Source organism: Mercenaria mercenaria, chromosome 19, assembly GCF_021730395.1.
Source record: "Mercenaria mercenaria strain notata chromosome 19, MADL_Memer_1, whole genome shotgun sequence".
NCBI lineage: Eukaryota > Metazoa > Mollusca > Bivalvia > Venerida > Veneridae > Mercenaria > Mercenaria mercenaria.
The window spans coordinates 40,746,363-40,774,017 of NC_069379.1; the positions used below are offsets into that span (position 1 = coordinate 40,746,363).

The 27,655-nt window shown below is 32.9% G+C and overlaps 1 protein-coding gene across 2 annotated transcripts in view; it reads right to left on the bottom strand.

Moving 5' to 3' along the window:
- Positions 1-805: 805 nt before the first annotated feature.
- Positions 806-27,655, bottom strand: part of LOC128551174 (cell death abnormality protein 1-like) — a 33,735-nt gene continuing 6,885 nt past the window's right edge. For both annotated transcript variants that reach the window (XM_053531691.1, XM_053531692.1), the window contains exons 2-23: positions 22,156-22,209; positions 18,660-21,245; positions 18,275-18,392; positions 15,258-15,376; positions 14,849-14,980; positions 14,232-14,566; positions 12,857-13,009; positions 12,189-12,276; positions 11,652-11,716; positions 11,173-11,209; positions 9,412-9,515; positions 8,909-9,034; positions 8,569-8,717; positions 7,892-8,027; positions 7,508-7,636; positions 7,136-7,238; positions 6,160-6,236; positions 5,797-5,931; positions 4,984-5,112; positions 4,036-4,196; positions 3,296-3,431; positions 806-2,746 (exon numbers count right to left, since the gene is read on the bottom strand). In XM_053531691.1, coding sequence (XP_053387666.1) covers positions 2,663-2,746; positions 3,296-3,431; positions 4,036-4,196; positions 4,984-5,112; positions 5,797-5,931; positions 6,160-6,236; positions 7,136-7,238; positions 7,508-7,636; positions 7,892-8,027; positions 8,569-8,717; positions 8,909-9,034; positions 9,412-9,515; positions 11,173-11,209; positions 11,652-11,716; positions 12,189-12,276; positions 12,857-13,009; positions 14,232-14,566; positions 14,849-14,980; positions 15,258-15,376; positions 18,275-18,392; positions 18,660-21,245; positions 22,156-22,204 — 5,151 coding nt within the window. In that variant the 5' untranslated portion in view covers positions 22,205-22,209 and the 3' untranslated portion in view covers positions 806-2,662. The remainder of the gene's footprint in view (positions 2,747-3,295; positions 3,432-4,035; positions 4,197-4,983; positions 5,113-5,796; positions 5,932-6,159; positions 6,237-7,135; positions 7,239-7,507; positions 7,637-7,891; positions 8,028-8,568; positions 8,718-8,908; positions 9,035-9,411; positions 9,516-11,172; positions 11,210-11,651; positions 11,717-12,188; positions 12,277-12,856; positions 13,010-14,231; positions 14,567-14,848; positions 14,981-15,257; positions 15,377-18,274; positions 18,393-18,659; positions 21,246-22,155; positions 22,210-27,655) is intronic.

Here is a 27,655-nt window from a genome sequence, read left to right on the forward strand (position 1 = left end):
TTCTTAGGGCCTTATAGATTTTCTTATTCAAGCTAAATTTTAAATCAATTGTATATTACGCTGTTAAACATTTAACTTGCTTATTAAAGTGTAGATAATCAATCGAATTTTTATTAACGAAAAGGTATGCCTAAATTTCATACACGTTTTATCATGTTACATCCTTATGCCGATTTTAAACCGGGTTTTAAAATAAAAAAATGGTATCAATTTCTTTCCTTTCTTTCTTTTTTGATAAGAAGGAATTGTCGGAACTTTATGTGAAACGTCTGATATAACAGCGTAGTTTTGTATTTTTCCTGTTCGTGTTTTGTGGGCCCACATTGAAATTTCTATATTATCATAGACCTTCTATTGAGTTATATTTACCATATAGCATTTGGCTTGTTGTTTAACCATTCGACTTTATTGCCGGAGACCAATTCAAACAACATTGAACTGAATATGCCGCTATGAAGTAAATTCACAATTTGCTTAATTACAATAATGAACCATGATTGCTGTATCTAACCTTTCAGAATCTATTATTTTGTGTTTCTATATGACATTAAGATCATAATTGCATGGTTATACTTTTAAAAATTATTTGCCAACGCATAGTGCTGTCGCTTGATATAGTTTTCAAGGACATTCTGTTCAGAGATGTCCAAGAGTGGCTTTCATGCTGAACTACATATTGTAAAACAATTGACAATACACGTCACGTTGCCCATTCTTATCTAGTTTAGGGCTATTCGATTTTTTAAACTGGGAGCCATAAGCCACTTTTCATGGAACCCATGCCAAATTGTGTATTGTACAGGTTATAAATATAACATAATGCAGTCAAAATTACATAATACAACTTTAATACTTCCAAATCTAACTTGTATTCCTCTTCTGCTGCAGTGTTTAATATTAAAACGTTGATGGAAATAATCTTCTGTCTAAATACTGGACAAATAGTGTTATTTAAAGATATATTGTTAGGTTCACTATGCATTTTAAAACTAAAGAAAATAACATTAAGTAAATTTTACTGTCTTAAAACAACACTGTTGCATCAAATGTCACGGGCGACCTTTTCCGCAATATTGCAAATGTGATCTGACGTCATTCACAAAAGAAGCAAAATCAAAGGACATTTTTTTTGAAAATCGACAATAAAACTGAAAATAACTTTTAGTATGTACCAAAAGTTCTCGGTAAAGATTAAAACTGAACCAATTCTACAACTATTTTTGATCGGATATAAAGATATTTTGATTTGAATTTTTATTTGAAGAAAAAATGCAATTTGTTTTTTTTTTCTGGCCGTTTCATCTACTTTTGTAAAATCGATAGGCGAATATGTATTATGATTTTTTTACGTATTTCTAAAGAAACCTCATGTTTTTGCAGTAAGCAATTATTAAAAAGGTAAATTCAAGAAATGAATGTAACGCGTTTAACAATAATAAATATACGGATGCAACCAACGGATATCTGGAAACAATCCAAAAATCACTAGCGGAACTCACCGAGTTGCAAGAAGTCGTAATGTAGTTTATACCAATATCAATGAAAACAGAATTCAGTCATTAAATATACTTTTCCTAATACATGCATATGTAACTATATGTTATAGAAAAGCAGTTTAAAAGCGAAGAAAAATGACTTACACACTAATGGAAGTAATTGTTCTTTTTCATTCTGACCCGGAACCAGAAAATTTTTCGTTAGCGATTTGGGAGCCAGACTTTTTTCAATATGTTGAAGCGAAAATATTTTTTTCAATCAGACCAAAATTCAAAAAAAAACAAAAAAAAAAAAAAAAACAACACAGACAGCCGGTAATCGCCTTCTGTTATAGTTAACCTAACACTAGCTATGACACATAACTACACGAGCATGATAACTTCCATATATTAAAAGCGTGTTAGAAACATACTCAAATATAGTACCCATAAAGGGTACACGATGAAAATAACTATGACAAATACAATGTGTACGAAATATATAACATGACATGTTAAAACACATATATTATGCTATTTACAACTTTACTTTCCTACAAGTACAAAATCCAAAACCTCAGACAGCAGTTTATGATACAGCGCCTATTTTTCACTCAACTTATTTACATTTCATTAACGATATAAGTAAGTGTATTACATCACAAAAGTCATTTGTGTTTATTCTTATTTTTCAAAATTGTCAAGCATCAATTCCTTTTGACTGTATAACATGTACATATGATTTTTTCACCATAAAATATGTAATTTATGAAATTAAATATCCAAAACAGTATTTTTAGCTGAATAAAGTTATTGTTTGGAGTTCAGATGGGAAATTATTATACCACACAAGTGCGCAGATCGAGTGATGTAATAATATTCATGTGAAAGACAATGATTATATTCACAAGTTAAAATCAATGGTTTAGATACACTACTTCGATTGTAGCACGAGATATAAAATATATTATATACATTCTTGTAAACATCTAGCATATATTCGCCTGTTCTGTGTGGTTTTCTTTCGTGGCCCCTCTTTTCTGCGTAGCATACTATCACCATTACTCTTTCGCTATATAATTCAAGTCATTGTAAAACAAATATGTTCCATGTATACGAATTGGTTACAATATTTTAGTGTTGTATATACACGTGTTGTTTGTCTCTGAATTCAGTTTTGAAGAAAACTACCTCTCAAGGCAAAAATTAGAGTATGTATCAAATGTTTGTAGATATTCATCCAAACACTGGTGGCAGAAAATATACTGCTCCTGAAATAAATAAAATGACATCAAAAACAGCAAATAAATCATTAATGGTTCGTTACAAGTAATAGAAAAAGTAAGGCATCACGAGAAATAACCTCATTATCCTATGCTTTCTGTTTTGTATCATGGTCCGCCAATAAGAACAACGCATTCGACTACTAATTCTGATTGACAAGTTAACATTCCATTTTAAGCGTTATACTGTTAACTGCAGATAAACCATGATACAATATGGCAAATTCGTAAATGAATCCATAATATAAATGGTTTTACTAGTTGAAATATTAATGAAAATGTTTATTTTTTGTTGCGCTTAGAGTTACACAATTGCCTTTCCGGTGAAAGACCTAGCATTATATCAGGCATGAGCGGGCACTTGGGTGGAACCATCGACCTGTCTGTGTATATTGAAGTTACACTGATAGAAAGAACAGAACCAAAGATAAAGCAATCCAAATACATTAAAAAGTGTCCGGCTTGACAATATTTTATAGCAATTTTAATATTCATTGCCGCCATTTTATTGCTGCTTTGACTAATCTTTGAACTCACTTTATTTGGTATAGATTTGTGCCGCCTGTTTTTGACTTGACGAACTGTGTTCACCACGCTTATTTCTTGCTCAAGTTGTATTTTCTCCAAAAGTATTGAAACAACGCAGAAAAGTCCACTCTTTTCAGCCCCAGTTCTTAGACGAAGATACATTCATTAGCATAAAATAGTATTCCAGTAAAAGCTACGAACATAACCAAAATATATGTAGAATATAGTACATGTATGTTATTACTGGAGCTTTTATATAAAATAACCAAGCCATATGTTGTGCAATATAAACGGTCTCTATTCAACATATTTTTCCTAGGCCAAATGTCAAACCTTGAAAAAAATAATCTGCAAAATAATATATTTCTTATTTTTATTTTTCAATGTAATAAAACTGTTGTTGAATCTCAAAAGTCATTTATTGTGAAATATATGTCCAAATTTAAATTTAAGACTGCTTTGTATTATAATTACTTAAATTAAATTAATTATTCATGTGGCCTTCGGAAACATTCGCATGAAAACGAACACAATTCGTGACATATTAACCATTAATCAGCTGATCACCCTTTTATTATATGTTATATGCTGAATTTTTCCAGTTTGTCTATCTGCAGCTAATATATCTGACTTTTGAATATATGTTGGATATAGAAGTCGTTTAATTAAAAACGAAATATGTTGATTGTCTAATATTTTTCGATCTGTAGATGAAATTATGGATTTCCTGTTTCCCAATGTATACTTACAAACAATGAACCAAAATGGGTCTTTCCATGTCATCACCATCGCACTTCAGTTCTACATCTTTCACAAAACGCATGAACATCTTTGGGTCGTCTGGAGGTTTCTGCCTTTCAATCCATTTTGTAAATTGAATATGTGTGACTGTAACTTCTTGCGTACTTGACTGTATGTGAATAAATACATAATTCTCTATGATATATCTACTGTCAACGATATTAACCTCAAAGTAGAATTCTAACTGTAGTTTATTGTCGGTGATAAACTCAATGACTTATTTTCCGGTCATAGCTGGCACTCGTCAGCACAACCATCAGCTTACAGTGTATAAACTGTGTGTGTTTCACCTTCAACCCCCACCCCATCCCACTTTCTACCCACTGGCACTCCCTCCCCACATTTCTATATTTTGCATCAAATCAAAATGCGCTGGCTGGATTTTTGAAGCAATCCACCTTAAATATTTTTCTGTTACAGCTTCTTTTAGTTGTTGGCCTACTTGCAAATGCTTGGCTCTGTGGCAGTATTTGTGGTGCTCTGTACTTCCTACCTTTTTCTTTTGTTTACGTTTGAATATTTCCTGTACAATTTTGTTTCGTCTTCGTCATATTACTATTCTTGCCTTACTGTTTATCGAATAAATAAAATATGTATACAGACTATCCGGCTATACAGGCTATTCTGTAAATATGTTGACTGCCAAAATATAATGAAAAATTATAATGAAACAGAAACCAAATTCATTGATTCCCGAGGCATCCCTGGCCAAGTGTAATAGTGTCATGAATGAGAAACGTACTAATGGTGGACAGAAATATCTTTCTGAAAGGAAGGGTTCACATATTTAATCCTTATCATACACTACAATGGATGCTAAATTATACTCCATGGACACTTATTTAAAGCCAACCTCTACGTATGAAGGGTGTAAAGATACATGTTATAGTACTTACTTTTCCTTGATATAATATTTTTAGTTTCCTCTCTACATACTGTTTCGTGCATTCTGCCATTTCAGACTGGACAGTACAGGATCCGACTTTAAGTGGTTGACTGTCATCAGGATAGTAAGTGCCGACGGTCTATCGGAAATAATATTAGCGGCATTATATGTTATAGTTAACATTTTACATTTCAGGAACATTGTTTTACAATTAATCACACATTAACCTTTACTAAGATAATTACCAAACTGTACTTACATGATAACTAATTTTACTTACATTATAACAAATTTTACTTACATTATAACTAATGTTATACTAACATTACAACCAATTTTTTACTTACATTACAATCGGTTCTTACTTACATTATATATAATATTTACTTACATAAATACCAATTTTTAAGTAGCAATGTATTACTTACATTACAACTAAATATTTTCTTCCACTAAAATCATTTGTTTTACTTACAACAGTGCCCTTGATAATTATAAAACAGTTATTAACTATGTCAATATTAATTAAAACTCAATTTCACTATAAGTGAAGGTATGAATTTGTTAACGTATGAGGCATTATAACTCTTCTATATTTCGGCGCACTCGATTGTGAAATGGCTGCAAAATATATCATTTTACTCTAGCAATTATTCATACCAACATGCTAATTTCTTTCGATGACATAGCGAATGGTTTTATAGTCGAATTTTATAACATTATGTAAAGAAGCATGTTTCTAAAAATTAAAAATGTGACGTATATCACGTTCCTTCTGACAATTTATTACGTACAGAAAAATAAAATAATAGTATGTACTCACTTTATTTCCGTTCAATCTTGGCTCCATGGTAACAATACAAGAAACATTTTCCTGCACAATCAGGGTAAGGAAATCCTCAACGGTATTTGGCAAAGGGGTTTGTGCAACAAGGAATCGGTTTTTAGTCCTGAAACTCTATTTTAGAAAACATATTCTTTTATAAAGTTTGTATTTTAATGTGTACATTCTCTTTAAGCTAATTGCGTATACCAATATCTTAACGAACCAATTTGAAATAAAACATTCCTGCTCTGCAGTTTGTCCTTTGTTATATACAATATTTAAACTCACTATCATAATAAAAATAATTTATTACCATTAAATAAATCAGCCTAGCACACAATATCTAGTATTTTCACTTACATTGATATACAGCGCATTGATGTAACCTGACATGCCTTGTTTTCTGCGAAGATATAGTCTTGGTCTGCAAATGTGTCCTTTAATATAAATTTAGAATGTTTAGAAAATATCAGCGTGAAGAAATTTGTTATGAAAATCAGGATTAAAGACTAGAAGATATAATATGCACCTATTGAATCGCTGGCACAGACAACAATGACGCATTCGGCCCGACTCCGGGTTTATAGCTTTGACTATTAACCGGCAAGCCAATTAGTAAATGTTCGCATTGATTCTGTGCTTATTAACCCAGTAGATGTGTATTAACTGTAGACCAGTCATATAGCAAAACCCGGCAATTTTTTGTAACGAGTCGTGTGAATAATATATGAGTCAATAGTTTAGTACCTAGTAATATATATGGGTCTTTAAAAGGGAATTTTGTATTTTGCATCTAAAATGTTGAATATAATAATAGAATTCACGGCTTTTTAAAGTTTTGATTAAACTCGTTCAATAAACTGAAGTTATATAGCGCTGTGATAAAAATGAAACGAGAATGCCTGCCGAAAATTTATCATTTTTATTCAAAGAGTTAAACAAATATAATGTGATCAGAATCAGACGTAATATTCTTTTATAACACATGTTAGATTTTTCTGTTGAGACTTCAAAATTCTCGTTTTCTACGTTATACCAAGTCAAATTGACCAACGCCTTCTATTTCAAACTACGCCAAATTTGAAATGGTATTTCAACTAGACGTGTAATACCAAAAATACAATTTGTCTGTGTTTCACTGTCAAATATGTGATGAATTCACATATCCCTGGATAGATATTTTTATAATAATGTAAGAATGGTCCGAACATAGATAAATAAAACTATTTGTTATCAAAGGACATATTTCTTCACTCAAAACTGTGAGCTATAGCATTGTTCATTGATTGATACTAGTTCAAATAAATAAACATCCGCAGTTATAAAACCTTCTCACCTGGAATATCAGCATCAGTCCTATTTTTATCTTTCAATTTTTTATTCAATCTGACTGCCTCCGTTTCGTCATCAGATCTTATTTCGATAGAAGCTTGTAAATGCTGAAATTCACACAAAGTTAATCAAGAGCAAAGCTGTCAAAACCGAAGACGAAATATAATTTTAAGTGATATTCTGACACTTAATTCTTATACAAAATGTAATTTATACGACTTGCAAATGATCTTTCTAGTTGTTTTGTGATTATTTTCGTGTGTCAATTTGACAGAACCTCATTTTAAATACAATTTTTTCAACAACTTCAGATCACATGATATATTTCTCTAAATTGCACCAAAATACGGATTACTTTAGCAGGAAGAATATATACCTGAAATTGGTTTCCAAGATGTTCAGTTGTATGTGTTGACATGTACTCATGAAACATGGAAGCTTTAACTGGTTTGCAGGCAAATGTCAGCGTGTGCACAACGGCATTATGCAGGTACTGGTATTGCCCCTTGAAAAATGTTTATAACAGTCTTTTATTTTTGAATAAATTTCTTCTAATTTTGATAACAAATATTTTGTCTTCGACGATTCATGCTTACATGCATTTTAGAACAAACTAGCGGGATTGGAACGTTTGACCAGTTTCCTAGCATATCCATCATATGTACGTACCACAATAATTATTCAAACCATAGAAATGAAAACTAAAATATCAGTTCTATATGAATGTTGTATCTATCGAATTTGTCAGCATTTAACTTACTGCAGTTTGAACCATATTGACCCTATGCTCCCTTAAATTTCTGACGCATGCATAGATGTCAACTCCGCCTTCAGCTTCACCTTCTTGCACTAGACTATCAATGGAAATGTAAGTTCCTGTTCTCCCTATACCAGCACTGCAAATATAACATATAGTGTGCATGACTAAATGTCATACGAGAATTATTTCCTGTTATAGTTTACTATCAGCATGCATTCCTTACGTACGGTGTAATAAGAGCTTCAAACAAATCATGGAAAATTTTAGCTGCAACATAACTGTTTAATCACCTCATATATGTAACTGAATTAAGAACATGTATATTACAGCTTCTTTTTGTAGGCCTTCTTTGTAATGCAAGGCTCTATGGCTGTGTTTTGCGTAATCTGTGCTTCCGGGAAATCTACCCTTACCTTTAACATCAAAATAATTGTACTTTTAATGATAAAAGCCATGATTTGGTGATATATTATACATTTGAAAGAAAAAATACAAAGATAATCCTGTTTTGGATTTAATATCATGCCAAATAATCAGCTCATTTGGAAATTTTTCTATTATAAAATGTTGAAATCCGACGGTACATCCGCTTTAAGTGGACAAAGTTTGACATCATGACAGAATAATTCGAATCTGGCAGGATTCACACAAATACTTTACCACAGAGCTGTACTGACCTACAATGAACAAGAATAGGGCCATGAAGATCTGTGCCTAAGCTGTTGACCTTTTGACGAAATTCTACTAAACTGGTGACGTCATCAGGTGTACCTTTATCCGGCCATGCTGTGAAATGAGCTTGAACGATACTTCTGACTTCGGAGTCCTTAAATCAAATTTTACGTTATATGAATATTGAAAATCAATTTTCAGGTACAATGTAAATATCTGAATCTCAAGGTGCATTTTTTATATGACTGATCCGTTTAAATACATATTAATGCATATGTACACTAATACACTGTCTTGCCAGGTATCATGTTTTCTCACAAGCTTTTTATGACAGATAATTCTTACTTTCTGCAAAGTAAACGACCTGATGGTATAATCAGCATATATATCTTCACGGTCAGATGTAACCAGGATATCATTAAATAGCTCGCTACAGTCTTTCTCCGGCCAGTATTGATCACACTTCGGTTCCTGAAAGAACAATATTGACACTTTGTAGGATACACACAAAGGGTACAGTCTGTGTTTATGTTTATGCTCCCCGCGAGCCGCCTAGTGTTAGGGTTAACTGTTATCTTACACCTAATATCATATACTGCATAACAGCTTAAAGACACGAAATATTATCTGTATATCCATACTCCAGCATTCAGAACTATTTTTTTTGACATATTGTGAACATCACACTACTTAATTTTGAAAAACTAGATTTTATCTCTCTTCATAATATCAGAATAATTATAAAAGAGCAAATTTGATATAAGGTTTACGTGTACATAAATTATTATTGATACGTTTATTATGCCATACTTATATGAGCTATTGATAATCAAAATCATAAATCTCACCCCTGCTTCAGACAAATTTGTCAGCATGACAATTTTCCCTACTTTCTCTTGCCAAACCATTCGCCAGAATGGAGACATATCCTCCATATATTTATATGTTGGACCTGAATTAATTCAAAATGGTAACATATTCAACTCAATTTTACCAAGGGAAGTAAAGCATGCTGCCTTGATATAAGTACGCTTCATTATTATTCAACTTTACAATAGTACACACTGTATTAGACCAATTGCGAAGATCATATGAAACCGATAGAGTTAATACAAAACATAGCTGAGCAAATACGAGAAAAACAGGGCCAATACGAGAAAACAGGGCCAATACATAATTCAAGCATTTTGATTGGTTCAAAAGAGAGGGCCAATACGAAGAAGTCATTTCCGTTAGATTTTTAAATGACGCCATTTTTTTTAACATCAGAGTTATAGATTACCATTATTTTCACATTTTTGACACAAAAATCATCTGACATGCTCATGTAATAACCAAGTATGGCTTATAGTGCACCATAAATCGGTTTAAGCTCCCCAGTGGTGTTTTTGCCACTGACCGTTCCAAGGCGGTGCCCCACTGTGTTCCTTTGTTTGTTCGTTTTGTCCTTGTGTGTTGACTTTGTGTGCGCGCGTGTGTGTATGCTTATTGTTCGTCTTGTCCTTATGTGTTGGCTTTGAGTGTGTGTGTGTGTGTTTGTTGTTCGTTTTGTCCTGATGTGTAAGCTTTGAGTGTGTGTGTGTGTGTGGTGCACGCGTTTGCGTGCTGGGGGGTTCGTTTTGAGGAGGCTGCGCTTTTGGTGCGTGGCATTCCCTGTTTGATATTTTTCTTTGTTTTTTAGCGGAAGTACGATGTCGATGTACGTCTTTACAGATTACGACGATACTTTCGCTTATTCGGTATTGTGTACAAAAAAAAGTGTTTCTTGTTAAATCCTTCTGACAATTTTCAAGGAAATAATGAGAATATGTGCGAAAGTCAAATTTATTAAAAGGATGGGACTTATCTTTAACAGACATTTTTATAGTGTAGACTATTTGTGCAATGATAACTAGCGATTCATATGGTGGAAAGTGGATGAATAAATTGGCGAACAAAAGTGTCAGTTGCAAACAATTTGGGATTATAATTAAACTAGGCATGTGGGTGCATGATATGTGCTTGGTTGGTTGTATTATCTTGATCAACACTTATGAGTACAATTTTGTGTCTCGTTGCTAGCAGCCTAAATGGAAATGACTTTTAAAACAGTTTTTATCACAGTTCAAATGATAAGATACTCCCTGAAGAAAATAAATATGAATTCTAAAGGAAATAAGTTCTAGTTACTCTTGATTATTTCGCATCAAAAATATCTCTCAAAATTATTCTAAAGTACCTACATATAACTTATTCTAAAAATGATTATGATTTCTAAAATAAGTCTAAAAAACTTGTAAAGATTTATCACCTGAACGTGCATAGCTGCCGTATGGTAACTAACTCAGAGTTCGTATGGTATTACCGCCAACAGTCGAAAGTTGAATAATAATATTATCATTAATCAAGCGATTTCATATTGGCCTCGTTATTTTTCCTCGAGCAGTCGTATTGTGAAGTGAGCAAGAAATACATCTTACGCATTGAGTACAAATGGAACGGTGGTTTTGATTATTTCAGTGTTTCATACAGTAAAATGAAAAGTTATGCCCGTGATTTTAATTCAGTAATATTTTGAAAAATATTATAAGATGTTGTGTTTAATAAATATTTGTTGATAAATAACTTACCTATTGAAGCTATGTAAGCTTTTATCTTCTTGTATCCCTGCAACAGGAATACTCATTTTGTAAATGTTACTTCAGACTACGATTCAGACATTCTTATTGTTAAAAATATAACGGAGGAAAGGGTTTATATTATATTTTTCAGTCATATCTCAGATTTCCTATTCGTATAAATATTTAGGGATTTATGTGCAAACAAAATAATCAAGTTTGTCAAACATTTTTCGCTTGAATAAAATGAAATCTGAGAGTTGGAACAAACAGGACGCAACTAGATAATGTAAAGATGATAAACATAGTCCGTCGTTTTTTCTTGATATTCAATAGACATAAAAATGTAGTTACTTGTAGATTTCTTCACTAAGAAATATCCTTTGATGATTAAAAGTTCAAGATTGAATTACCTTGCGGACAAACTACAAATAAAATGGAAATATTAATAAAAACTCTATCAAACTTATGAGCCGTAATAGCATACTTACGTCTATAAAACTTGCATTTATATAGTCCGATCCTTCTCCACTAAGAACCACCCTGGTTTTATCATCTTAATAATAAAACATAACAGTTTACTAAATTCTATTCATAATCCAGCTTTTTTTCTGTTGAAAATATTGCACAAAAGATCACTCAAACATTACAACAATAAGAATGGTCGAGATTATACATTTGTGAAATGACGTGATCTTATAGACGAAAATAAAATCCTTTTCACAGTCGAATATGCCATATAAATAAAACTCAGTTGTTCTAACAATATGTAAATGTAAAGGCCAATATTACGTAAAGGGTCTACGACTTTTTCAATCATTTAACAAAATACACTTCGCAATTGAAGCTTTTACCATGTTCTCTTCATTTTTTTCTAAAGCATGTCAGATACATATATAATATAAACTAAATTCAACGTTTTCTTCAACTAAAAAAGCGTTCTTTAAAACTGTATATATTTTTAATTTCCTGTCTATATTATATAAATTGATTAAATAAATAATAGGTACAATAAAGAGGAAACAAACATGGATATATCCCTTTGTATCTGTTCTTCGTCAAATTTGCTTTTTTCTGTGACTCAGTGTACGGTCTGATTAGTCCAGGTGGAAGTTTCTGAAATTTAAATATTCAATATAGTTAAACAGAATATTAAAAGAAATAAAAAACAGCAGCTTGAATGTTAATTACAACTTTATAAAGGTTGAGACGCTGGTTGTTGTATGAAATTCATTGATCAATTTGCATGTTAGCCCCGAACCCATAAATAACTCAGAATGGTATTTTCTTTAATCTGCGACAACATAAGAAATAATCTAGGAGCGTATGCTAGGTATTTGGCCTGCTTATCATACGGTTCAGAGTTCAGATGCTTAGGAATTAAATCTTGAGGTCGTCATCCCGAGTTGTTAAATATGCAAGCATCTGAACAATAAACCGTGGTAAATAAGACAACAATGAGTCCTTATTGATATCATTCTTATATGTTCATAGAAGTATTACGAGAACAAATATAATATAACTTCAATTATTCGATTATAAATGAAAAATGCGTTGTCAGAATTTATTCTCTCTCCGCTCCGTATGTCAACTGTTGCTTATCGCATTATAAACAACGCATGACATTATTCTTTGTTTAACTGTCGTAGAAATCGAAATATGTTAAAATGAACATTTTGAAATAAGATATTCTTACATCAAACTCTTCTTCGAAGTCTTTTCTTGTCAGCTCCGAAACATACTCTTCTAACTTGTCAATCGGCACTTTTCGCTTTTTCACGTCAGCTACATTGTAGTATGCATAGTCTGCTTCAGTGTCTTTTGTACGAGAGTCTTCTTGCGATAGAGCCTGCAATAATGTATACAATATTTCTCTTATAACTGTTTACTTTTCCCTAAATATATATTTATACTTATTTCTTAGGTGATAGGCTAATATTTAAAAGATAAAAGGTATAACATATGAAATGATAACAAAACGGAACACAATATAAAACCGATGTAAAATTATAACAATAATTTCAATGTAACCAAACGCATTAAAGCTACACGCCTCAGATGTTCATCAAAATATGAAATTTCCAAAACACTTAGCAATATCTATTTAAATGTTAAAATCATAAATTTGTATAACTCAAAACTAAGTTTAAAATACAAAATTCTTAGAAACAGGAAGATTTTCTATTTACATTATATTCAAACTTTTTAAGGTTGAGAATTAGGCCTTGAGAAACGAAACTCAAACAACACCAAATCATAGAAAGAAAGATTTGTTTGACATGAAAATTGAACAGCATGTAAAATATGTATATTACTTTACGAAACAAGTGTCAGTATACTGATATAAATATTAAATTCCGGAAAAGGACTGCCTAAAGGGGCTCCACTTCCGAACAGTTAAAAGCCTTTAAAAACTAAACTTTTTCATAGAACAATTACATATGTTCGTTTTGATGCATTTGTAATAGCGTGCGAGTGGTGAAATTTCGCATAACATGGTATTCATTTTCAAAAGGAGACAACTTTTTTCGATTATTTTAAGTACAAATGGCATTCATTTTTAAAGGGAGACAACTTTTTCCGAGTATTTTAAGTAATCGTCGAGGAAAATTGTTTCCCTTTGAAAATGAATGCCATTTGTAAAGAAATAAAGATAAACAATTGCTGAAAACTGTGTTCCACCTTGTTATGTGAAATTTCACCACTCGCACGCTATTGCAAATGCATGAAAACGAACATGTGTAACAGTTCTTTGAAAATGGTGAGTTTTGAAAGGCGTTTGACTGTCTGGACGTGGGGCCCCTATAGGAAGTCATATTCTGGAATTCAGTGTTTATATCAGTATACTGACACTTGTTTCGTAAAGTAATATACATGTTTTACATGCTGTTCAATTTTGATGTCAAACCAATATTTCTTTCTATGATTTGGTGTTGTTTGATTTTTGTTTCGCAAGGCCTACTTCGTAACCTTAAGAAAGGGGAGTATTTTAAAAATGTTGAATAATTCAAAATCAGTTTGAATGAGTGCTCGTTAGCTTGCACATTACTGCATTAGTTAATAACTATTACCGTATTGCTTGTACATGTAAGAGCTGTCAAATTGATCAAGTCTTCCTCTATCTCCAGAACTGAGCTCGTGAATTGTCGTGTATTATATTTTGCTCTTGAATTCTTGGACGCAGATGTTCTTATACCACTATTTTCATAAACTACTGTTGCCTTTGTTTTAATTGGTGGTTTGATACGTGTTTTACTTTTTCTAAAATTGTCGTCATCAGATTTGGTAATTTCATCGTAAAGGTTTTTACTGCCACTGTCATTATCACTGTTGTCTGTGGGGGATTCTTTATAGTGCTGATCACCAGCTACGTCCCCTTTTTTTTGTTTGTTAGGCCTCGCATAAACTTGAAACAAGTTGCATAGCATCATAAGTATAAAACATTATTTATCGATCTATGGTAGATAAAAAAAGAACCAAAATGATTATCTACACCCTCTCGAAAAAAAAAAAACCAAAATAATTTCCTTACCAGAGTTTTAACTAATTAATATTGTTGTGGTTGTAAACATGGTCACAGCATAGAATAAGTGATTTCTTTTGAGTGTGGTAACAAACGTTCAAACAAATTATAACACCGTTATACCTCATTAAACTAACACTCACACCTCTTTTATTCTAAAATTACCTGCATCGTTCTGTTTGATTTCCCGTTTACCCTCAGTATCAATTACATTTATAGAAGCAAAATTGTTGTTGGTTTTGTTTGTCGCCGTGGATTCCTCTTCTCTTTTCATTGGTTTGTTAGGCCTCGCATAAACTTAGAAAAATATAGCACCAAAGTATTTAATATTTATCAGTCTATAGTAAAGGAAAATTTCAAAATGAATCTCTCTCTCTCACACACACACACAGACACACACGCACCCTCTCGCTCTCTCTCTTTCTCTTTTCAAGCAACATTACGAGAAACTCATTTACTTACCAGCTTTATTAAACTACTTTTTCTTTGCAATTAAAAGGATAATACAGATTTAAGCAGCCTTTTACAACATACTTTTTTAAAGCTACATTCATCCAATTTAGGTCAAACGTACCTGCATTGTTTTGTTCAAATTCTATTTCGCCGGCCTGTATCTCACTAAAGGTTACTGCAATGTTATCGTGCCTGTTTTCATTTGAGTTGTGTCCTTTACCCATTGCCTTATTGTTTCGTCTAATATACATAATGCGAGAATAAATTAAAACTGTATCAATATTACAAGATCACTAGCAAATGCAATCAATATTAACACAACATATATGATGAGTGATGAGTTTTCCTAGGTTTCTAAGACAAACAATACAACATATCACCAAATCTGGCAATGTATTCGTCACGGTCAATTTGAAAATATAAATATAGTCATGTCATAGATATAAGTATATTGTCAATATCGAACCATAAATATACTGATTTTATATGTATCTAACAAACAAGAGCCTCAGGGCCAAAGTGTTTAAATTCGTATCAAACACTTTTCATTCACTGATGTCTTTTACAGATACACACTGATATAGTCAGTAAAGGATAGCTTTTATTTACATTCAATGACATAATTATGAAAAACAATAGGGCCAAGATGGGCCTAGGTCGCTCACCTGAGAAACACGCCAAAACAGTGTAAACATGTTTGACCGAGTATTTCATGGAAACAAATATTCAGACCAATTTTCATTACGACTGGACCAAAAATATTGAGTCTTGAGTGTAAACAAGCCTATCCTTTTATATAAATATTTTGACCAAATTTCATGAAGATATGGTCATAAACGTGGCCTTAAAATGTTATAAAGCGTTTCCTTTGATTTGACTGAAGGACCTTGTTTCTGACCCAACATGACCCAGATTCAAACCTGACCTAGAAGTCATCAAGACAAACATTATGATCACATTTCATGAAGATCCAGTGAAAAATGAAAATGCAGTCCCTATTGCATACACAAGGTTTTTCTTTGATTTGACCTTGAAATATAGTTTTTGACCACACCAATATTCAAACTTCAAATTTTATGAATATCCAGTGTAAAATGCGGCTCCTATTGCGTACAAAAGGTTTTTCTTTGATTTGATCAGGTGACCTTGTTTTTGACTCCAGATGACCTTTATTCAGGCTCCCCCTAGATTGCATCCAGACATGGCATGAAGACCGGGTGTAAAATGAAGTCCCTGCTGCTTACATGATTTTCTTTGATTTGACCTAGTGACCTAGTTTTTTATTCAAGATGACCTACATTCAAACTTGACCTAGATTTGATAAAGGTAATCATTCTGACCAAATTTTATGAAATTCAATTGAAATATATAGTCTGTATTGCACACAAAAACATTTTTCTTTGATTTGTCCTGGTTATATAGATTTTAACCCCAGATGACCCATATTCAAACTTGACCCTAATTTCATGAAGATCAATTGAAAAATACAGTCTCTATCGCATACACAAGGTTTTTCTTTAAAGGCAAAGAAAATCTCCTATATAAGTAACCCATTACCAAACTTTTTAATCCCCAATATACAAGATCCTATCTGGTCCAGTCTGATAAGGGTCCATAAAACCCCTGTAGACTTGACATGTAGCCTAATTATTGTCAGAGAATCATAAATTTTATTGCCTACAGATAATTTGGTTATTTCCTGTGTTTTGCATTTTATTGATTGAAATGCTGTTTTCTTTCTTTTTCTTCTTCTTTTTTTCTGTTTTTTAGAATGTACACAAAATTATTTTAATTGATGTTGAGGTGAGTAATGTCCCGGCCAATTAAACAATTAAATTATAACTCTTATAGCAAAGCAATTCTCACTCCTTAACCATTAAATAATTATTTAAAACTTAATAAAAGAAATTAAAAGTTTGTTTATTCAATGATCATGATCTTTTTATCAAAAGTAACAAAATAAAACCAGAAAAAAGATGATGATTGCTGGATTTTATTAGAAATTAAAGAACCATTCAGTTGCATTTTTAATAGATAAAATGGAATATGGACAGAAGTATTTTATATATTAAAAATGCATAATTCCCCTTGTGTTGTCTAAATAACATTTCTTTTATGTATAATACTTTCCAAGAGATTTCATTGTTCAAAATACACATAATTTATTATTTCTAAAAGCTATGTGCCTGAATGCATTTTTTTATATTTCTGATTAAAAAACATAACAAAAAAAAACAGCAATGATGAAATGTAATTGTTAAAAAACTTTGTTATTAAAAATACGTTAAAAACATGTGTTAAAAACACTGTTGTACCTTACCACTTTGTTTATTTAACCCTAATTCAATCAAGCTTTCTACACATGTTATAAAGGTGAGAACTGATTTGCTATGAAGGTGAGAAATATCACCTGTAATTTATGTACAGCACAGTAGCTATACAGTAGCTTATTATGATAAACAGAAGCAAGTCTATCAATGGTCCAGTCTTGTGTATTGGCCATTACCGCCAATACGCAGACCTTATCATTCCCATAGGCCACATACCTGGCATACCAGAATCAGTGTCTTTAATTTGACCTAGTGACCAAGTTTTTGACCACAGATAACCCATATTCTAACTTGACCTAGATTTTATCAAGGCAATCAATCTGACCAAATTTTATGAATATCCAGTGTAAAATGTAGCCCCTTTTGCGTACACAACGTTTTTCTTTAATTTGACCAAGTGACCTTGTTTTTGACCCATTTTAAAACTCGACCTGAATTTTATCAGGGTTTTCATTCTGACAAAATGTCATTAAGATCAGTTGAAAAAGAACAGCCTCTATCGCATACACTAGCTAAATTTTGACAGACGACAGACAGATGACAGACAGACAACAGACAGACACCGGACATCGAGCAATCACAATACCTCACCTAAGCATGGCATTGCTCATGTGAGCTAAAAAGCATTCCACTTGCGTAGAAATACATCACACTACTTTTATCATTTGTTTCTGATTAAGATTTACTAAAATCTGGTTACAGTAACAAGAATGAATTAGCTTTGTGTGAGATATTTCTGCCAATAGACGGCGACAGGACTTAACAGTATCATACAAATCTTCGTAATAACAAAACGTATTGTACCAACCTTTTTCTAATAAAATACATTAAAGCGATTCCTATAATGATCAATATGAAAGAAACAATGCCAGCTGCCAAACCAAATATCATTCCCGTTTTACCACCATCATCAGTTCCTTTCAATGCTGTAATATAAGCTAAAATATATTAAACCTGCCAAAGTGTAACGAAGGTAGGAGTTATTTGAATTTCCCCACGTATCAAAGCTTACAACATCAAGCTGATACTTTTGAAAAATACATATTTAACGTAACAAATACGTATTTTCAGGCGCGTTTAATATATGCAGCCTTTCGCACGCTATACGTTACTCAATCTTATGTTTATTCACGTTCGTAGTTAAGTTTATTATATCAAGACGTAAGTTTTACATATTTTCAAACTATACATACCTTGTATGCACTTCGACCCTTTATACCCATTAGTACATCCGAGAAGACAGTTTCCAGATTCTCTGTCACATGTTTTGTTAATACATGTATCGCCGCATTTCTGGTAACACAGGACTCCATACCACCCGTCATTGCACCCTCCAAAACAATATCCGGTTGACTCATTGCACTGACTACTTCCTTTATCCACCTTCGAGCACATTATACTACATTGGTTCTCACAGTTTTTCCCATGAAAGCCTGAAATGCATCCAAATAGACAATGACCTGTCTTCCAGTCGCATGTCTGGTTAAGACAACTGCTGCTGCAATCATTTTCACAGTACATACCATATCTACGAAATGACGAACATCCGTGCAGGCATGCTCCGCTCTCTATAGTACATATTCCAATTCCTCTTGTGGAATTACAATTTTCACTGCACTCTTCAGTGCAGTTAAATGAATGCTTGCCACCTTTACATGTCAAACATTTCCCTGTACTCTGCTGACACTGGTGGCAACTTGATGAGCATTCTTTTTCGCATTTATCACCCCATCTTCCATCACTACAGCCTTTCATACATGTGCCATTTACTGGATTACAAACATTATCCGCACAATATATAGGACAGGTATAACAGCGATTAGACACTTTCTCGAAGTAGTAACCAACATTACATTTCACGCAAATGCCGTTGGTTTTTGTGTAATGGCCAGCGCATTCAGCGCAAGCGGGATCTATATTTTTACATCTAGAAGAGCAGTCATCCCCATAATAACCAGCCTCACATCCTCTTGAACATTTAGATGCTGATTCACATTGAGAATGTTTACAGGTTTTGCTACATGGGCAGCAGGCATTTTTCTCAACGTAAAATGTTGATCCGTTACAGCTAGAACAGGAACTGTCTGAACAAATATGCTTGGCACATTCACAATTTCTTTCTGTATTCGTATAGTCACCTTGACAAGAGATGCAGTTTCCATTAGTATCGCAAGTGTTGTTTGCACAATTAATGGGGCATTTTTTATCACAGTGTATTCCATAAAATCCTGAATTGCAAGAGAAGCAAGCTCCATCTTCTTTTGTACATATGTTGTCTTTACAGTTGCTTGGGCATTCATCTGAACAAATTTCTCCGAAGAAACCGGGATTGCATGCCAAACACGCGTTTTCAGATGTACAATATTCACAGTGTGGGGGACAACGCAACTGGCAATGCTCTCCGAAATATCCTTTTTTACAAACTGTACAGTCTGTTTTTGAAATGCATTGTTCACACTTTGAATCACATATGCTATTGCAGTAGTAGCCATATTTTCCAGGCTCACAACCGTCGCATTTTTCTCCACGGAATCCTTGTTTACAGCCAGAGTTGCATTTGCCATCTCTCTGACAATTATTACCAACACAGCCTCTGCAGCTGTTGCCACAGTTAGTGCCAAAATACCCAGTAGCGCAGTCATTACATTTATTACTACGGAAGCCAAATAAACACATACATCTTCCAGTCTGTTTATTGCATGTATTGTTCAAACACCCTCGTCCACAAACATTTTCGCAATACTCACCATATCTGCCAGTAACACATTCACTGCATTTATAAAATGACGTACATAATCTGCAGCTGCTCTGACAATTGTGGCGGCAGTCATCATACACAGCGTTTCGCCAACTGTCATATTTTCTTCCACTGTACTTTCCGCCTTTGCAAGCGGTGCACTTATTGAAAGATAAGCATGATTTGCAGTTGCTTTGGCAATCCAGACGACAGTCATTGAATTTTGGAAAGTTCGGGTTGTCGTATTGTCTACCAATGTATTTCCCTTCTACACATGCCAGGCACATGTCATACGATGTACATGATACACAGTCGGACTTACAGCTATGACGACAATCTTTGTACTCATTCATCGTATAGTTGTCATGAAATCTTCCGCTGTATTTTCCGTTAATGCACGATGTGCACTGATCGAACGAAATACATGATTTACAGTTTGATCTACAGCTATGCCTACAGTCATTATGCCACTGTTTATAAGGGTAATCGTTATATCTTCCACTGTATTTTCCTTCAATACAAGATGAACAGTTTTTGTACGATAAACACGATTTACAATTTGACTTGCAATTATACCTACAGTCTTTATACCAAGGTTTGTATTCGTTGTTGTATTTTCCGTCTACACATAACGTACATGTATCGTAAGATGTGCATGCTTTGCAACTAGGCTTACAGTCAAATCTGCAATCACGCACATAGCCATGATTGGGTAAATAAACGCTGTATTTTCCGTCAATGCATGCAGTGCATTCGTTGTAAGTTACACAAGATACACAGTTTGATCTGCATGCATGGCAATAATAGGAATATTGATATTCATTATCACTTTGTTGTTGCTCACGATAAAAACCGTTTTTACAAGAAATGCATCTATTTGTGTTGTCTGAACAAATCAGACAACCGGTAGAACAAGCGTTTCGACATTGGGAGCCGTAAAATCCTGGGATACAACCATAAATACATGTTCCTCCAACAAAATTGCAACCACTTCTACCATTTTTACAGCAGGAGCACACGTTACATGCATACTGTGTAAACACTGCAAATAAACGACAGTAAACGTCATATGAAATATACAGATGGCTAAATTTCTATAATCAATAGTCAATCTCTCAATTTGGACAGTAACATTAACTGTTAAAAGGGGTGCTTACCAAAACGAAACAGACTGCATGGATGTGCAGGCTAATCATGAGCTACATTGGTCGAAAAGGCCGATTAAATCGTGTCCAGCATGATAAGGGTATAATGTTTGTTGGTATCCAGTTATTTTTGCTAACAAGTAGTTTATTAGGAATTGTCTCTATCAAATTCTGAGTTTTATGTATTCTGACAGATAGAAAGCCGCACAGTAGTTTAGACATTAATATGTGTTTAATGCGTTGTATCAGTCAAAGGAATGTTTAATGTTGAAAATGTTAAGCAAGTTCGATAAATTCAAAATGAAATCATGAAATGAAATAACAGTTTTCGTATTTATAAGCATAGACCTGATGTTGTTTCTGCCCTTAACTGATGTAGAACATGTCGAGCATTATTTAGCTCTTTAACATAGGTATAATTATGATAAGTATAACGGTGTTGTCTATGTTACGTTTTCGTTTAATGGGATTAGTTAATGAGTAACACACATGTTTTGTGTTTTTCAAAATGATACTAATGCTCGTTTTAAAACAGCAACCTATTTAATGCAACTTTTAATTGAGAAAACAATTTTACATAATAAATATATAAACAAACTGAATGTGATTTGAGAAGTTTAAGCAATATCTATTTAACCTACACTCGCGTTGGTTGTCTGGAAATATTTATATGAGTTATATACCCGTAAGTTAAAGATATATGTATTTATGCAACTATACTAGCAATATCAGTGATAGTAACAAATATATACTTGTAAACAAAAAGGAAATATTCAGTTACGGTATTTGGCAAACTTAAATCCTTACCAGTTTTGCAGAGAACCAACCCAAGTAGCTTAAGATATACACTCATCATGCCTCCTGTAGAAGAAAGAATTTAAGCTTAAGAAAATAAATATGAATGCTATATACTTAGCAAAAGTCTAGCTAATCAAGCTTACAACCAACAATGTTAATGTATATATAATTTAATTGACACTTGCAAATGATTGTGTAAAAACATTTTCCTCAATTTCAAATGTTAATGCTAGAAGTTGTTATTTGGACATTTCAAAATCAAAATAGGCCTGCATTTGTGTTGTTTTAATTATAGCCTTTCGTCATGTAACACTGTATTATGATAAAGTGATTTGAGTGATTTATCTTGCATATTATCGAATATATATTTGCTGGATTTATCAAGCAAACCATCTGCTAAAACTTTCCTTCAAAGCAAAGCTCTTGCGGTGTGTTGTGTATTCTTTGCTTCCGGGACCCCCCCCCCCCCCTCCCACCCCCCTTCCTTTCCTTTCCTTTCCTCCTTTCCTTTCATTTCCTTTTAATTTTAAAATTGACTGATTGCAATCAATTTTGTCTCACCGTAAATGTTATATTTCAAAGAGTTGTGAAATATATGTTGCTTATATGTCCTTAAAGTCCATGTTCACGCATTGACTGCATGGGTAACCTCTCAAAATTTGTAACACATAAAAAGATAAAAGTTGCAAATATGATACCATCTTTCAATGTAGTGGACTTTTTACCAATGTCAGTATGTTCTCTTTATATTTTCTAAATGTAATTACAATTCGAGTATCCACATCGTCTAAAAATTCATTATCAACCAAAATTAGAAATTTCATTATACTATTTAGTATCATTATTTTAGGACTTTTCTAGATAACATTATAGAAGCGTATTGACTGTATTAACATAATCGTGTTTTTTTTTGTTTTTTTTTTTTGTTTGTTTTTTCTTTTCTTTTCTTTTTTTCTTTTTTTCTTTTTTAATCGCATATCCTTCAGCTTACCGTTCAATACCTTTAATATTGAAGTGTTTTCAAGACAAATTACTTATGTTTTGAGTAAAGCATCGTTTTTTAACGCTGTTTTAGTTATGTCACGGCCACTGGTCCTGTGTTGTGTAATAGTAATAGCCTATGACGCCAAGATGTCTTTATTAAATTGTCAGGAAGAACATACGCCTTGTTCGGGGGACCGATCTCAGGATCACATGAGCTGTAGATCTGCGGTCTCCATAGTAACCGGGTGGGCTTTATGTCTTTTATAAGCATTAGTAAAGAATATTTGAAACATGTCATTCTAGTACGATAACACTACATAAATAAAACTATTTTAGTCCACAATTATATGCAGCAAACAACATTTGGCGATTTCAATACTTCTTCTTTTATCAAGTTTCTTTGTGGCGCACAGTCAGAAAAGAGTTTTTTTTTAAATTAACATATGCATAAAAAATTAATAATGAAACATTCCGGAAATATAATAAGATACAAATAATTATCTTTTCTTCCAAAAAAAATATCTGAATTGCAAACGACAAATAGAAACATTCACTTCTTGAATAATCTATATTTAAGTGCAAAATGATTTAAAAGCTTCTGGTCTATCAATTATTACATATGTTATAGTTCTACAACAAATCATTAGTTTTGCAAGATACGTGTAAAAGAAGTTACCTTTTTACTGTCAGTAAAATTATCAAGAATGCGTTGATAAAATGTTATTTAATAGTGAGTACTATTGACTCCTTTCGACATATCAAACATATAAAAATACAAAGGTTAATATCTCATAATAAACGCAGCTGAAACGAATTGTCCGAAGTCCACTTAACTGTAGTAAACTGTTACAAAACAGAAATGAAAAGCTTGTTAAAGTCCAGACCCGGAAGAATTATTTTAGACAGGTATTGCGTGATAAGCTTTATCGTTTTTACACTATCATATCAATTTTTATTAAATTATTAATTTTTATGACCTTGTTTTTATCATGTTTGCATATGATTGTACTGTAACCATTTCTGGGCTACTATCATATACAAAAAATAATCAAACGCATAACATACATATTTCACGAGGAAGTTATGTCGTCTACGTTATGAATTGTACCTATTCCATTTATTTTTCAAAAGATAGGGAAGTTAACTCAAAAACATAACATGTCTATTCCACGAGGAAGTGTTATTTAGTATGTCGTTTAAGTTATACACTATATACAATGCTTATACATCACAAAATGATACACACAGATCAGTTAATTCATGTATTGTCTTTACAGAAAACTTTTTTGAACTAGAGTCTGGAGTGTTTGTGATGTTGCAATTTCCATAACCTGAAAAGACACAATCAAACCGATCCCGCAAGTATTTTGCTTTGTTGTATTCCGTAAAATCATCTTCTTATAGATTTTCTATCTTATACGTTATTTACTCTGAACGAGAGCCAAATGGACATGAAACAAATATGTTTTTGTTCATAAGATTGTAATAGGAATACATCACGTTTATTAGTCCCTTACCGGTGGAACATGTGAGAGGACTTTAGGAATGCCCTCCGTATGTCCGTCAGATCGAGTCCATATTTGCATACTACTGTGGCTATGGGAACAATAGGTTAAATGTACTTTTTAATGTCATTTTTTTTCAGTAAGGCTTTTATGTGGTTATTTTTCTTTTACATGGCCAAAAGAACAATAGAGCAGCAACATAATACCTTGTATCACAAAACTGGGTCCTGCAATTACTAAAAAAATGTTCAAGCTAGGTTCATAAAACTTGGTATGTAAAGAGAGGGCACTATGTAAATTATGCATCCATGTAGATCAAAAGTCAAATTCATTTTTGAAGGTCAAGTAACTTTTATATATTTTATATTATTGTTACACACAAGCGTTCCCCATGATAAGACGATGCCTAAACACCTGATCTATGATTGTCAGTTAAATTTCAAGGCCACTGTTAATAATCTAGAAAAATATTTCAACTCCATGACTAATATAAAGTTATGCATTGAAGATTCTTTATGACTACACAGAAATGATTAGACTGACACATGGAGTGTCACACACATAACCTATTGTTGTCGCCCAAAGGTCAAAGTCACTATTTAAGGTCACTTGTTTCCTCTCCATAACTTTCATATGCAATAATGATGGAATGTCTTAAGAATGTACGCAAATAATGCCCATGATAAGGCAATGTATCGCGTAGATGATACTGTACTTGTAGTTCAAGGTCACTATTGAAATTGAAGTCAAAATAGTTTTTGTTTCTTAGCTCTTTAACGCCTTGAAGCATTTTAGCCCTAACAATATTGTCATCAACCAGCAGGGACGAATACTAACAAAGTTTTCCACCGGTAGGATACTTCTGTATTGCCACTGCAATACTCGGTCAATTTTTCAAACTGTACTTCTTCAGGGAAGCCTTAACAATATGCAAGTAACAAGCAATATCAAGCTATGATGGCTGATTTCTGCTAACTTCGCCTTTTCGCTTTGTCACCCGAAAAGGCGAGATTTTTCTTTTTGCCGCATTGTCGCCTTTTTGCCTTGTCGATGGCGCAAGGCTGAATAGGCGAGACTGAGAATACGACAAAAAAAACGAAAACCACAACGCGAAATGGCGAAATAGCGAGATTTTAACGTGCCGTCAGCGACGCGTTAACATTCTCGCCTTGTCCCGAGCGACAACCCGCCAGTACCAGAAATATATCCTTTTAGCTTTGTCGCCTTCCTGTAGCGCAAGCATGCACTATATAGAATATATATTTTGTCATATCTCATAACAATGATGTGCGCATGCGCTTCAGGAAGACGACAAGGCGAAAAGGTGAGATTTTTCTATTGTCGGGAGATTGCCTCTTCGCTTTGTCCCGGGCGACGAAAGCGACAAGGCGGAAAGGCGAATTTAAAGAAAAATCTCGCTATACCTTCTGTCACATTTCATAACACTACCAATCTACTTGGATGACCTGATCAAACCTTAAGTTAACGGAACAGTGCCATATAATTTCCGTTATAATGACGACTTGTGACTTCAGCACGCCGTACAGAAATATTCTCAAAATCTGTATACCATCGTCAGTTATAGAATGAATTAGAACCTTCAGCTAGAAATTCATCCTCCTAACACATATTTAAGCAACATTGAAAGAATTTTTTAAGCCTCCCATTGTACAAAAGTGTTTCCTTATTGGAGAAAGAGAAAATGAAGTTATTATCATGTTCGCCTAAGAATTAAACATAGCATTCTTAACTACGATCTTTACAATAATGAAATGATGCCTTTTGTGAATGCGGAAACGGAGAAGAAAATACAGAATATTTTTTTTTTTTTTTTTTTTTTTTTTTTAAATATAACCCTGAGAGTTTCTTGTTTCTGTGTCTTTATAATTGTTTTTTACTGTCTAGTATCATGGGTATTATCTCTAACTTTTTACAATTCTTTAATCATTCAAAAGTGCGTATTATTTTGCAACCTGTCATTAAAATAATAGTCTAATAGTATGTACGTGAAATGTTTAAGGAAAAGATGACTATGTATCTTTTTACTGATCATAACTGTATTTATCACAATGCTGTTTATGTTATGTGTACCTGATAAAGTAAAAATGAAAACCGCTTAAAGCAAAATAAGATATCATTCTATGTTTGCTTTTCCTGTTACATCCTTAAGCATATCAAAGTAAAGATTTACAATTTTTTAATTCGCTGATAAAGACGAGTGATAAATCAGAATTAGCACGTAGCAACACAGCATAATGAAACGTGAGCAAAGAAACAGGGATACACATCCACACATTTAGCCGCACAAAATATCAGGCTTTAATTTGTAGATGTATCTACCTGTTATATGTTTGGCAACGGATGGTCTTTTTCGCCAAAAATTCAGACTTCAAAGATATCTTATGGCTTTTTTTCACTAAAATAGTTGATATTGAGGATTTTCTACATTTGAAGTAAATATCTATATATCAACCATTTTAGTGAAAAGTAGCCATTGGATATCTCTAAAGTCAGAATTCTCAGTCCATATATGTTTAAATCATTACCAGGTGACATATTTTTATTTGATGTCATACTTAATTTGATGCATTTCTACTTTTCTAATATTCTAAATATACTATTTTCAACAGCATTTGTATTGTGAAACGTCAATGTCCGGTGCTGGTTTTAATAAGAACTGCAGTCTTGAATGTAATTATCCAACTTAAATATGATTCTGAGATATGTAAAGCAGTTATGTTGACAATCTCGGTATATATTCATGAAGCACGCTCTAAGTAAATGGGAATAGAGAGCATCCAAAAATCAATAAAAATGCCAAAGTCTAGATCTCTAATCAGCTCAACCACAATAACTAAATCAAAATCAACTGCAATTACAAATCAACACACTGAGAAGACTGATATGGGTAGCGGGATGACAGATTTTGGTAATTGGCATGTACAGTTAGCTAATTCTAGTTAAACAACTTTTGATTAATAAGCATTTTCAATCTTTTTTACCAAATCAAGGGGTAAAAC